This window comes from Panthera leo, chromosome B3 (assembly GCF_018350215.1).
Source record: "Panthera leo isolate Ple1 chromosome B3, P.leo_Ple1_pat1.1, whole genome shotgun sequence".
In the NCBI taxonomy this organism is placed as follows: domain Eukaryota; kingdom Metazoa; phylum Chordata; class Mammalia; order Carnivora; family Felidae; genus Panthera; species Panthera leo.
In genome coordinates, this window is record NC_056684.1 from 17,724,549 (window position 1) to 17,738,427 (window position 13,879).

General features: G+C 40.7%; 1 protein-coding gene across 5 annotated transcripts in view; it reads left to right on the top strand.

Moving 5' to 3' along the window:
* LRRC28 (leucine rich repeat containing 28) overlaps window positions 1–13,879 on the top strand; it is a 179,343-nt gene that overhangs the window by 135,582 nt on the left and 29,882 nt on the right. For all 5 annotated transcript variants that reach the window (XM_042941130.1, XM_042941131.1, XM_042941129.1 and 2 more), the window contains one exon: window positions 2,637–2,739. In XM_042941130.1, the coding sequence (XP_042797064.1) occupies window positions 2,637–2,739 (103 nt within the window). The remainder of the gene's footprint in view (window positions 1–2,636; window positions 2,740–13,879) is intronic.

A 13,879-nucleotide genomic window follows, 5' to 3' on the forward strand; every position in this document is an offset into this window, starting at 1 on the left:
AAAATCAGTCAAATACATAAATGGGAAGGAAGGGAAGGCTCTTCCTTACCGAATTGCACTTAATAAATGTAGACAGAAAGATGGTATAGCATTAGATAAATACCGTGCAGTCATTATTGCAAACCAGGATCCATTGTTGGATGCTGAAATCAATATCCAAGATTTGAGGAGGAACAGGACATTTCCATAGCCTTGGGGTCGCAGTAATGTGAAGACTTGACCTGTGACTTCCAAGATGGCTCACTCGCATGGCTGCTGGCCATGGGCTCAATTCTTCTCCAGAAATCTGCTGGAAGTCTCTTCTGACCAGGAAGTCGTCTTCCTCCAGAATGAGTGATCCAAGGCAGAAAGCAAAGAGGAAGCCACAAGGCCTTCTGTGGCTTACTGTCTGCAGTCACATACCATTTCTGCCTCTTCTTTTTGTTAGATATCGTTAAGCCACCACACTGGGGAAGGGCATCTCTAGCCAGCAGCCCGGAAGTTATTTTTTCTCCCTGAGAGTTGCCACTTCCTCTTTTGTTGACTCCCAGCACTGCCATCTTTGCTTCCTCTTTTTGTGTCTTTCTCTAGTGCTAGTCCCGGACAGGATTATCGGGATTATGATAGGACTAGCAGTGGGAAGGAGGAGGCAATATGGACCCTTCCCCACCCGATGCCACAAGGAGCCCTTCTTACCTCAGTCTTCTATCACCCCTCCCGCCTTCTGTAACAGAGTGTCCAGAACCCAGCTGTGAATCCATAAAGCTTCTATAAGCCACTTTCTAGGGCAGTGATTGTACTGACAGTTCTCTTTTTTCCTGTCCGTCTTCATCTGTATTACTACATACTCTCATCTCTATCCCCAAGGCCTACCACAGTGCCTGCAAGGTCCTTCATGGGTAAGTGGGTTTTCTCTTGAGATGTAAATATACTTAAGAACACCCTAATTTAGCTCTATGGGTCCCCCCCAGTCTTTCCCAAACTGCAGAACTGCAGGAAAGAGATATACTTCAGAAGCCTGTTGCCTGTTTGCACAAACAGAACTCCAGAAAATTTTTCAAAAATGATGCTCTTGCTTCAGGGAGTAGAGGGTTAGCAAGGCTGCTGAGGACTCTGTTCTGTGGCAGTGAAGACAAAGAGCCCCACCCAGTGAGTGCTAGGAGTGGAAAGGAAGGTGGTTGAATATTCTTGGGCACATGGTAGGCAGGAAGGGATGTCCTTAGCACTTGGAAGTGTCTCTACTGCCTTCGTTAACTCTGTGCCTCATCTCTTCACCGAGTCCCCCCTCCAGTCTTGGCTCCCCCATTGCCCAGCTGCTTCTGGAAAACATCTGGATTCTGTCTCTTTCGGCACACCTGTTCCTGTTGCAGACCCCTCTTTTTGGGCCCCCCATTCCCGGTACATACTATTAAATAACAAAAATTCAACTGAGTCAGTTTGAAGATCTAATTGGCTTAACGGGGCAGTATTCCATCTAGCAAGTAGAAAGGAGTTCTGTCAGACTGTAGAAAAGAAAAAATCTTTAAAGGCAGAGAGGGAGCAGTAAAAAGGAAATTATTAGGAAAGCATTGTTTCAGGCAAGATTGCCCCGCTAAGGGGAACGGATGGGGTCTATCAGTAAATTTCCTGGTGCTGACCAGGAAATTCCATGTTGACTGGTTAAAGGGTACATTCCGGGGTGGGGGTGGGGGGATTGAAACTGCAATTAGGTTAGGTATCAAGCCCCTGTTTGGTGACGTGGCCGAGCATAAGTGACTCCATTCTGGGCCTGTGGTTTTCTTTTTAACAAGGCCCATTCCCGTCCTTACTGGCCTTGTCCACCATGCTTTCATACCGCACTAGGGGACTGAGATTTAGAGTTCCCTTTTCTTCTTCCTCTCCCTGCAGCATTGGACACTTGTTCCTTTCCTACATCAGCCTACCTCCAGAGACTTCAGCCCAGCCAGGGCCTGATCCCTCGCCCTGCCCCACTTCTGCTGTTCCCATCTCTCTGCCCGGGGCAGGTGAGACACTGGTTATTACAGGGGTAGAACTAAGCTGGTCTAGGCTGATCTGCCAACTTTCCATTGGAGGAAGATGAAACTGAATGAAGATCTACAACAAACATTATTCTTCAATTAAAATTGTTTATAAAAAGTCATAGTTCTGTGTGGGAAGGAAATTTAATAATATTCAATTCCCATTTATCTCATCTTACAGTTCAAGAAATCAAGGTCCAGGTGGGTTAGGTAATTTTTCTACAGTCACGTTTTCTTTTTTTTTTTTTTTTTTAATGTTTATTTATTTTTGATAAAGAGAGAGCATGAGCAGGGGAGAGGCAGAGAGAGAGGGAGACAGGATCTGAAGCAGGCTCTGTTCTGACAGCAGCAAGCCCAAATATGGGGGCTTGAACTCATGAACCGTGAGATCATGACTGGAGCCAAATTCAGACACTCAACCAACTGAGCCACCCAGGTGCCCCATACAGTCACGTTTTCTGATGTACAATAATCTACTATGTGAGCTTGGTTTCATATGCAGAGTTCAATGAAATCTATAACAGTTTGTCTTCCAGAATAGAAACTTTGAATTATTCTGATATTATGGATTACATTTTACATTTCACATTGTGCTAGTATATAGTTATGGGAATTACAGTTCTTCTCTTTCTAATCCAGATTTAGGTCGATCTCGAGAACTACAATACGTATACGTGGATAACAACATTCACCTGAAAGGCTTGCCATCCTATCTGTACAATAAAGTCGTCGGGTGCAGTGGGTAAGGCTGATTTCATATTTTATACTATAGCTAAACTCTTTTCCACGCTCATTTCTATTTCATTTTTTGGTCCTGATGTAACTTAGAAATAGGTGAACTTTGGATAATCATGTTTGATTTTGTCTTTGGCCTTAATATGCTAAACCAAACACCTTTTGAAACTAAGAATATCGGGCAGTCAATTTGCAGTATTATACTTCAAGTTCAGTTAGTAAGCAAGTTGTTTATTATTTTCCAGTCAAAAACGAATCCATGTATACTATTAAAAACTCAGTAGTATCAGTCACTGAAACTGGAGGAATCAGCATGAACTTAAAAGCTTCTGCATTCCACCGCAGTGACAGTTTTACTCCAGGAATAGCCCTAGTATCTAGAACTTGACCATTTCGAAATATTTAGAATGCAACATTTGAAATAGTCCCTTAATACGAATCATGATTCTGGCAACCAAAACAGATGTTTCAGTTCAAGGAAAGTGATAGGCTTTTATTTTCAGAGCAGCAATAATCTTTCCTTCTCAGTCAGGCTTTTAGAAAAGCAGTTTCAGCTTTTTATTTTCCTTTATTTTGTTTTACTTATTTTTGAGAGAGAGAGAAAGAGAGAGAGACAGAGCGTGAGTGAGGGAGGGTCAGAGAGAGAGAGAGAGAGGGAAACACAGAATCTGAAGCAGCTCCAAGCTCTGAGCTGTTGGGGCTCTGAGTCCCAACGTGGGACTTGAACTCATGAGCCGTGAGATCATGACCTGAGCCAAAGTTGGATGCTTAACCAACTGAGCCACACAGGCGCCCTTCAACTTCTTCTTCTATAAGAGTGAGACAGAACCACCTTAAGATGTTTCCTAGAGTGGTATGGGATTAATATAGGACAACTTGGCTACCAGAACCTGCTTTTAACTGGCCTAACTTTCCTCACATAAACAGCCAAAGAATATTTGGGAGATCTTTGAGGCTACTTAGCCCATATATTTCACTCTGTCCTTGTAATCCTGACACCCTGCGTAACCTGGTTCATACTATATGTAGTTCTGGCAAGAACGATGACAATAAGCTTGTACACAGAGAACAGCCACTCCCCTGTTGGCCTGGCTCCAGAGGATGGGCTCTGAGCAGTGATGGCCCCAGAGAGGGCATTCCTAGGAATAACAGCCTTCCCTTAGGAAAAATTATACACTTGGTATCTTGGAAGAGCCTTTGATGATGCTTCGAAGTGCGCACGTAGGCTGATGAAATACAAGCCCAGAGATGTAGTTCAGAACCTTCTGTGAAGCAGAGATAATAGAATGTGTGGTGGAGTTTTTAGCTCGGTGATTTTTCGACAGCTGATTATGTGACAGCTGTGATACTACTCAGTCATTAATCCTAATGAGTTCTTAAATGATCTGTAATACAGCCTAATTCTTCCAAGTGGTAAGTAAAATGCCCTCCCTTACCAAGATACACAGAATGATGCAAGCAGGCTCCAAGGCTGAAGGCAGTTTTCCCCCCACCTAAGCCTTCAGAGACTGCACAGAAGTCTCTACCACAATTAAGGAACAGCTTTTACTTAAGATAAAGAGCCTTCTACTTTGGTGTATAGATATGGATGTTATTGACTGTGCTGAATACGGAGACACTTTTTCATGTTTACCTTGGTATCTGGTAGCAGAAGTAGTGAATTTTATAAGAGCTCCAAATCTTTGAGAATATAAATAATAGGGCAAAATATGCAAATTATTAGCCAGTAGTCTACCTTTATTATTACTATTAACACCTTCCTGTGGAAGTAGTGGTAAGAAAAATATTCAGAGGACAGTATCAGACAATCGGTTTTGTAATCTTAGTAGTTTTTGGCGTATAGGTAGTCCCACTTACAGATGAACTGTGATCCAAAAGGCATATTTAGTCTGTGGTTTTACTCAGAATGCATTTCTCACTACGATCAATTCAGGTGGTTATATTCCTAGCCAACTTATTAAAAAGTCATTTAACCCCATTTTACACCCCCCCAAAATTCCATGATATTTTATGGCAAAATGTACTCAGAATTCTTTTTTTTTTTTTTAATGTTTATTTTTGAGAGAGAGTGTGTAAGGGGAAATGCAGAGAGAGAGGGGGACAGCGGATCTGAAGCAGGCTCCACGCTGACAGCAGAGAGCTCCATGTGGGGCTCAGACTCACGAACCATGAGATCATGACGTGAGCTGAATGAAGTCAGATACTCAGTCACCTGAACCACCCAGGCAACCCTGTACTCAGAATTCTAATAGATGGTGGTTACTGCAGGTTTGGCAACAGAATTAAGGGACCCCCTTCACTTTCTCTGTCTTGTTGAATATATGCAAAGGGACTCCCCTATTCCAAGTCAAAGTGGCGGGGGGGGCGCTGGGAGAAGGAAGGGCAAAGAGTAGAACAAGGATCTGAGGTGAACCTAATACAAAGAGCAAAAGGGTTTTTGAGGCCTAGAAAGTGTGCTTCTTGATTCTGAACAAGGATGTTAGTTCACTTAGTTCATTCAGTGAATATTTATTGAGCAACTGCTGTGGTCATATGTCAGACAATGGCCATACAGTGATGAGTAAAACCATATAATCTAACCAGGGATCCAAATAAACAATAAATAATTGATCAGACTTGGTGCTAATTCTCTTTAAGGAGATGATAGTCAAGCAGAGAACCTAAGGTTCAACATGCTTGGTTCTCCACTGCTCTCACATGTTGCTTCTTAGATACAGGCCTGGAAATAGAAGGGCACAGTGGCTTCTGCTGTACCGCACCATCTCTGAAACAATTACATTCCCTCTTCCGACGGAGAGAGAGTCTAAGAGAATTAGAGCAACAGAGCAGAATGAACACAGCTTTGGGGACTTGTGGCACAATATAAAAAAAATCTAGTATGTGTAAAATTCATATCGCAGAAGGAAAATACAGAATCAGATATAAAATTATAAACAGATATAAATACAGCAAATAACAAATGTCGTACAGTTTCAAGAAACCTCAGAAGTCTCACACAGTTATCTTTGGTGGAAATAAAGTTAGCACCTCCTTATAAGATGTTCATTTATTTGTCATATAATTATTCATCAGTAACTAGCAAGTCAGCCCTGTGCTAAGAATTGTGGAAAAAACAAAGATAACTTAGATGTTAATCCTAATACATAAAATGACTGTAATACAAAAAATAAATACCTTAAGAGAGGTAGAGTGATAGATAGTGTAGAGCACGGGAATATCTTGTGACCTAGCCTTGAAGTTACACATGGTCATTTCTGTTTTATCCTATTGATTACACAGGTAACTCCTACTCACTGGGGGAGGAGACTTCTTAAGGGAGCGGATACTAGGAGGGGAGGTCGTGGGCGCCATCTTGGAGACTGGCCATCACAGCTTCCTTGCATCCACTGCTCTTTGCTAGTTTCATGGAAAAGTATGGTTTTTATTTTGTCTGGGTCTTTCTGATTGTTACTATAGGAGTAAATGTCTTCAGTTCTTCTGTATTTTACCTACAAAGAGAAGTCCCTCCCATTAGAATTTTAGAGAATGGTAATTGGCACATTTGCCTACTTGAGAGAACTTAATGGTAAAAGTTATCCTATACCAGTTATTTTTTTCAGTTGTCTGATCATATGTGGAAAAGAAAACTGAGCCACTGCTTTGCTTTTCCTTTTGTAAAAACAGCTGGATTGGGGTGCAGGTTGGTTAAATGACTTGATTAATAGAACCACTTAAGGTAACAGAATTGTTTATATGAGAAATGCATTCTGAGTTCCGAGTTAACCCAGCAGTCTAGAAAAATAGCCTTTATATTACAGTCTATTTTTATGTAGTGGCTGCTCCCCATCTAATAACAAGCAATATTAGATACCTGAACCACACTTTGGGGCAAGCACAAAACAGTGTAGCTACAGATAAAAATACCAAAGAGAGACTTTTCAGTTTGGTTCCAACAAAGTAATTAATTGTTTATGAAAACAAAAACGTTAACACTCCTTTCTAGTTTTAGAGGAATATAACAGAATCCAGCATCTTCACAGTATAACTTTCACAGTGTCCAGGACACAACCCAAAATTACATTTGAATAATTAAGGAAAAATGTGACCTATTCTCAAGGGAAAAGAAAATCAGCAGAGACCAACCTGCTTGAGAGGACCCAAAATGTTGGCCGATGAGGATTTTAAAAGAACTATCCTCAATGAAGTAAAGAAAAATAAGTTTGCAGTGAATAAAAGACCAGGGAAAAAAAGAAACTATACAAAAGAAACAAATGGAAATTCTAGAGTTGAAATACAATATCTGAAATAAAAACTTGATGGGCTTAAGAGTAGAATGGGTGTAACAGAGGAAGAGGCAGTGAGCTGGGAGGTAGAACAATAGAAATCATTCAGTGTGAGGAACAGAGAAGAAAGATTGAAAACAAAAATGAACACACAGCATCAGGGATCTGCCAGACAATGTAGAAAAGCCTGATAGAGGTATAATTGGTGTCCCAGAAGGCACAATTTTTTCCTCATTTTTCTCTTAACTAAGAGAAATGCCTCAAAAATGTTTGAAGAAATCACATCTGAAAATTTCCTAAATATGATGCAAGACCTAAGTTCACATTTTCAATGGGCTCAGCGAACCCTAAGCAGTATAAATTATGAAGAAAACAATGCCTAGGCAAAGCTACTGCAAACCAAAGATACAATGAGGTAACACCTCACACCTGTCAGAATGGCTAAAATTAACAACACAAGAAACAACAGGTGTTGTTGGCAAGGATGTGGAGAAGGGGGAGCTCTCTTCTGCTGTCAGTAGGAATGTAAACTGGTGCAGCCGCTCTGGAGAACAGTGTGGAGGTCGCCGAGAAACTAAAAACAAGGGGTGTCTGGGTGGCTCAATCAGTGGGGCATCCGACTTAGGCTCAAGTCATGATCTCACAGTTTGTGGGTTTTAGCCCTGTGTAGGGCTCTGTGCTGACAGCTCGGAGCCTGGAGCCTGCTTCAAATTCTGTGTCTCCCTTTCTCTCTGACCCTCCCCTGCTCACATTGTCTCTCTCTCTCTTTCTCTCTCTCTCAAAAATAAATGAACATTAAAAAAAAAAAAAGAAACTAAAAATAGAACTATCCTATAATCCAGCAATTGCACTGTTAGGTATTTACCCAAAGGATACAGATTCCAAGGGGTTCATGTACCTCATTGCTCAAAGCAGCATTATCAACAATAGCCAAACTATGGAGAGAGCCCAAATATCCATCTACTGATGAATGTATAAAGAAGAAGTGGTATGTATATACAATGGAATATTACTCAGCCATCGAAAAGAATTAAATCTTGCCGTTTGCAATGAGGTGTATTGAGCTAGAATGTATTATGCTAAGTGAAGTAAGTCAGAGAAAGACAAATAGCATATGATTTCACTCACATGTGGAATTTAAGAAATGAAACAAATGAACACATGGAAAGGGATGGGAAGAGAAGAGGGAGGGAAACAAACCACAAGAGACTCTTAATGATAAGGAACAAACTGCAGGTTGTTAGAGGAAGGTAAGTGGGAGATGGGCTAGATGGGTGATGAATCCTAAGGAAGGCACTTGTTATTATGAGCACTGGGTGTTGTATATAAGTGATGAATCACTGAATTCTCCTCCTGAAACCAATATTTGACTGTATGTTAACTAACTAAAATTTAAATTAAAAAAAAATCAAAGATAAAAAGATCTTGAAAGCAACCAGAGAAAAATGACAAATTACGTACAAAGGAATCATTCAGAAGAATGTTACCTTCTCATCAGAAACCGCGAAGGCCAGGAAACAGGAGAACAACATTTTAAAAGTGCTAAACGACAACAGCAAAAAAACAGTCAGCCTAGCAGCCAGCACAAAAATACTTCTCAAGAATAAAAGCATAATAAATGCATTCTCAGACCGAACGAAGCTAAGCCTTAAATGAGGCCCTGACAAAATGGCAGACTGTATTCAGACCAAGGCCCATTTTCTCTGGGTTGCAGTGTGTGTCCTTCTCCTTCCACTTCTCCTTTCCTTTCCCTGTAATTTAAGCTGGGAAAAAAAACTTTTTTGCTAAAGGGAGGGTAAATCTAGTAGCTGTTCCCACAATAATGAACATGCAAATGACATCATGTACTATCTAAGGAATTCCAAGATCATCATTTAGGTGCTTTTGGTAAGAGAATTTTATTATTTTAACATGTTAGGTGAAATAAGTGTGACAATGCACACAAGTTAATGTGCTAAATGACATACATGTTCTGGAACATAATCTTAGTGGCACAAAGATGTCACCATTCACATAGCTTATTTAGGGTTAAATGTTGAACGGCAGCTCCGAAAACATTGAGTTGAAAGAAAATTGTGTGATAATTGCTGTAAACTATCTGTATAATTAAGCCAAAAGTACTAACATTTGTGACAGATTTTAACTCATTTTTATAACTCACTTAAGGATTCAGATACATAATTTTTTTTTTTTTTTGGTAACCGCCTTGGTATTTCATCTAAAGTGATAAAAACTACTGAGTTGGAAATCAAAGATGCCAAGGCTTCATAATTGCCAGCTAATAATTATTTCATTGTAAACTGAGACATATATGGGGCTCCCGTCCCTCCTTACTGGCAATTCATTTCATAATCACCTCCTTTTTTTTTTTTAAGTGTATTTATTTGTTTTGCGAGAGAGAAAGCAGAGAAGGGGCAGAGAGAGTGGATGAGAAAGAATCCCAAGCAGGCTCCGCGCTGTCAGCGCAGAACCCACCATGGAGCTCAGTCCCATGAATCGTGAGATCGTGATCTGAACCCAAACCAAGAGTTGGACACTCAGCTGACTGAGCCACCCAGGTGCCTCCGTAACCACTTCTTATTGAGATGTGCAACACTAGCTTTCCAGCCTGCTCTCCCACTTGCCATTCTCTTCCATGGGCCAGACATTCTGGCCGGAGGGAACTGTGTGTTTAACCCTGTGCGCCCTGCACATTCACAGAGCTGAATCCCTGTTCCCTTTCCCTGGAATATCATGGTGCTAATATTAATTTGGAACAATAGATTCCTTCACAGCAACATCTAGACTGATGTTTTGATTCAGAAATTCTACCATCGCACTGTGTATTGTGGTATGCTACCAAAAGAATCACTTATTGTAAGAATAGGAAACAAGAACAGCTATAAACATTGCTTTACCTGTTTTGTGTGCCAAGGAAGTGTGCTCGCTGATTTTATCTGCGTCTTGCACATCATCTTCCCAGCATCCCTTGCAATGTTTGCCCCATTTTAGAAATGAAGAAACTGGAGCTCAGAGAGATTAAGTAAACTGCCCCAGGTCACAAAGCCAGGTGGTATAGAGTTATCATCTGCTTCATTGTCCATACTCGTAACCTCTGCACTGTGCACACTGCCTCCAACTTTGGTCTAGAGTCACCTCTGTATGTTTAAGCCCCTCTGCTAGCTCCTTGAGAGCAGAGACGGAAAATACCTTTCTTGTTCCTGCATCATTTCATGTAATAGGGGTGTAGGATATTTCATATCTGATGAGATCAAGGGAGGTTGGCCATCCCCAGCAGAAAGGTCCCCTAACTCATGTAATCTCATCCCTTATAGCTTGCATTGTTTTTTTTTAATGTTTTATGTTTATTTATTTTCTTAGAGTGCATGTGTGCACGAGTGAGGTAGAGGTAGAGAGAGGGGGAGGCAGAGAATTCCCAAGCAGTTTTTGTGCTGTCAGCACAGAGCATGACGCGGGGTTCGAACTCATGAACCCGTGACATCATGACCTGAGCCAAAATCAAGAGTGTGATGCTTAACCAACTGAGCCACCCAGGCACCCCTGCCTGCATTCTTCATAGCGGCAGCTTGTCTCCAGCATGAAGCAGAGAAGGCATTTAATAGACGTGTCATAAAATGAATTTAATTAGCTTTTTATATCCAGTGGTGAAGAGTAGGAACTTCTGCTAAAAGAATTGTCCAAGGGAAATTAGATTCCATATAAAATGAGGATCCACTTACTTGTTAATGTGAGCCTTTTCAGCAGTTTCATTCAGATACTTGTCTTTTTAATTATGGGAGATGAGGAAAGCATTAGGAAAAATCTGGCTTTCAGTTTTCTACACCTTTATTTGTTACTCTGTATCGTTAAATTCTTTGGGCAGTGTCCATGTATAGCTCATGAACAATTGTATTAAGAAGCAGCAGCTGTTAAGGCAATAAGAGCGTGAAGTAAATAATTCACAAATGACTTGCTTGTTTTTTACTCTGCATTTGCATTGTTTTATGGTTCTGCCCAGGGTTCTCATACTACAGTGTAGCTGTAAAGTTTGGAAGCAAATCATATTATTTTACCTTGTGTATTAGCCAGGGTTCTCCACAGCAACAGAACCAATAGGAAGTGTGTGGGGGTGAAGGGGAGAGGGAGATTGATTTGTTTTGAGGAATTGGCTCATATGATTGTGGGGGCTGGCAAGTCAGAAAGCTCCAGGGCTGGCTGGACACCCAAGGAGGAGTTGATGTGACAGCTTGAGTCTGACGGCAGTCTGGAAGGGGACCTCAGTCTTTCTCTCCTAAGGCCTGCAGCTGATTAGATGAGGCCCACCCACATCACGGAGAGTGATCAGCTTTATTCCAAGTCTACCGATTTAAATGTTCATCTCATCCAAAAAATACCTTCACAGAAACATCTGGTCTAGTGTTGGAGCAAATATCTGGCTACCATGGCCTAGCCAACTTAATACAAAAAATTTAATCATCACGCTACATGTAGTATATCATCAAAAGAATCATTTATTGTGGGTTTGCCTGTGCTTCCAGACTTAGTGGCCATACTGCATAATAGCATTTTGGATATGGTCTTCTCATGTTAATTTTGTCTGTATTAGGAAAGAAGTAATGATTATAAAATAAACTTTAGATTCATGTCCTCAACTTCACAGAATGCTTCATCAGGGTAATATCTTTCTAACCCGCGAAATTCTCCTACCAACCCACAGGTGTTGCTACAGAATCTGGTGCTTATGTGATCACATGGGGTGAACAGAGGTTTTTGAAAGCCAGAGGGATAAAGGCAAAGTAAATAGCAAAGGCAGATCTTGCGAAAACTTTCATATAAACTCTGACACTATTTGACAGGCGAGTGTATAGCTGGTTTGCATGAGTGCACCCATACCAGCTGTGAAATTATTGACGGTATTGCAGTATTTCTACCCAAGTTGGTGAAGAGCTATTGGGTGAAGTTCCCTGAATTCCCCAGCTGCCAGGTCTGCTTCTCCCCTGAGATCTCATAATCCACAACAAAAGGCTAATGACTAACAGAGCACAGGGCTCCAGGACCATGCTTCACCAGCATAAGACCGTTTGGGTTTTGTTTGTTTTAATAAGGTATAATTTGCATACAGTAACAGTCACCTTTTAGTGTACATTCCTGTGACTTTTAACAAATACATGCAGTCATAAAGCCACAACTATAATCAGGATACAGAATAGTTCATTCACCTCAAAAATGTCTTCCTGTGTCCCTTGGAAATGAACCTCTGCCTGCCCACTCCAGCCCCTGGAAACCATGGTCTGTTTTGCGTCCCTATACTTTACCCTTTCCAGAATGTCATGCAAATGGAATAATATAAGCTTTTATAAACATTCATATATAGGGTTTTGTGTGAACGTAAATTTTCATTTCACTTGGGTAGGATACCTGAGAATGCATTTGCTGGGTCATATGGTTAAGTGTATGTTTAACTTTATAAAAAACTGAACTGTTTTCCAAAATGGCTGTGCCATTTTGTACTTCCGTGAGCAACTTATAAGAGTTCTTGTCGGTTTGTTTTTCCCCTTTCAGACATGCTAATAAGTAATGATACCTCATTTTAATTTGTATTTCCCTAGTGACTACTGAGGTTGAACATCTTTTCATATGCTTATTTCTGTCCATATATCTTCTTTGGTAAAGCATGTTCCAATCTTTCAGTCATTTTTAAAAAATTGGATTGTTTTAAATTATTGACTTTCTTGAGAGTTCTTTATATATTCTGAATACATGTCTTTCATCAAATATGTGATTTGCACATATTTCCCACCAGTCTGTGGCTTGTCGGTTGTTTTAACAGAATTAACTGGTATATGTTGTAGCACCTCATAGTACCCACCCCTGCCCCCAACACACACGACTCAAGATACATTTAATTTAATCCATAAATAAGACCTTTTCCAAAATCCCGTTTGACAGATTACTGTCATTTTCCTGTATATTCATTTCCCTAAATGTGGCCATCCTGCTGGGTAACCAAATACAGATATTTCTAATGCTTATTAGGTTGCTAGCACATCTCCTGACCCTGAGACTTGTGATGGACCCCGGTGAGCACCCCCAAGTTATTTTTCTCGCACCATATGGATGACTCAGTGTTCTTTTTCCCATTTCCTTTTTATCTTTTCTCTTTCAGACTTCTTTATCTATGTGTGATGACTCAAAACAACGGATCTGTATTTGGAACTGCTTAGCTATCAGTATGGAAACTGCTAGATAGAAGAGAAACCTTGAACACGAATGAACAGCAGCAGAACACCTATAATACAGTTAGAAAATGTGTAATAGAAACTTCAAACATTGTGGTAGATCATTGGCAAGAGAGGATATCAGAGAAGAGTTTATAAAGGAATTGGATTTGGGATGATGAGTAAGATTTGTATTTGGAGTGACAGGATGTGGAAATTTTCAGGCCCGGTGTGGCCTGTAGGCAGGAGTGGCCGTGGTGCATTTTTAGTAAAGACTAAAATGTATTCCCCTGTTCACTATATACTGAGATCAGGACTCAAAATCTCCTCCATCTGTACCTATTCTCTAGGTCAGTGATTCTCAATCAGGAACAGTAATGCTCCACTCCAGGGTGTTTGGAAATGTGTGTAAGTTGGGGAGGGAGTCGGCTTTAAGCCTGGGGTCCCTACTGACATGTGTTAGGATGCTAAATGTCTTGCAATGCACACGAAAGTTCTAAACAGTTAAGAACTTGTGCCCCCACTAAGTGCTAAAAGCACTCCCAATAAGAAGCATTGCCAGTTATTTCATGCCATCACAATTATGCTTTAAATATTATTCATGCATGATTCCCAAATAAAGAAGGCTTCATTCAGCCTGGACCACTTGCCTGACTCTTATATCCAACAGCATCCAGTTGGCATTTCC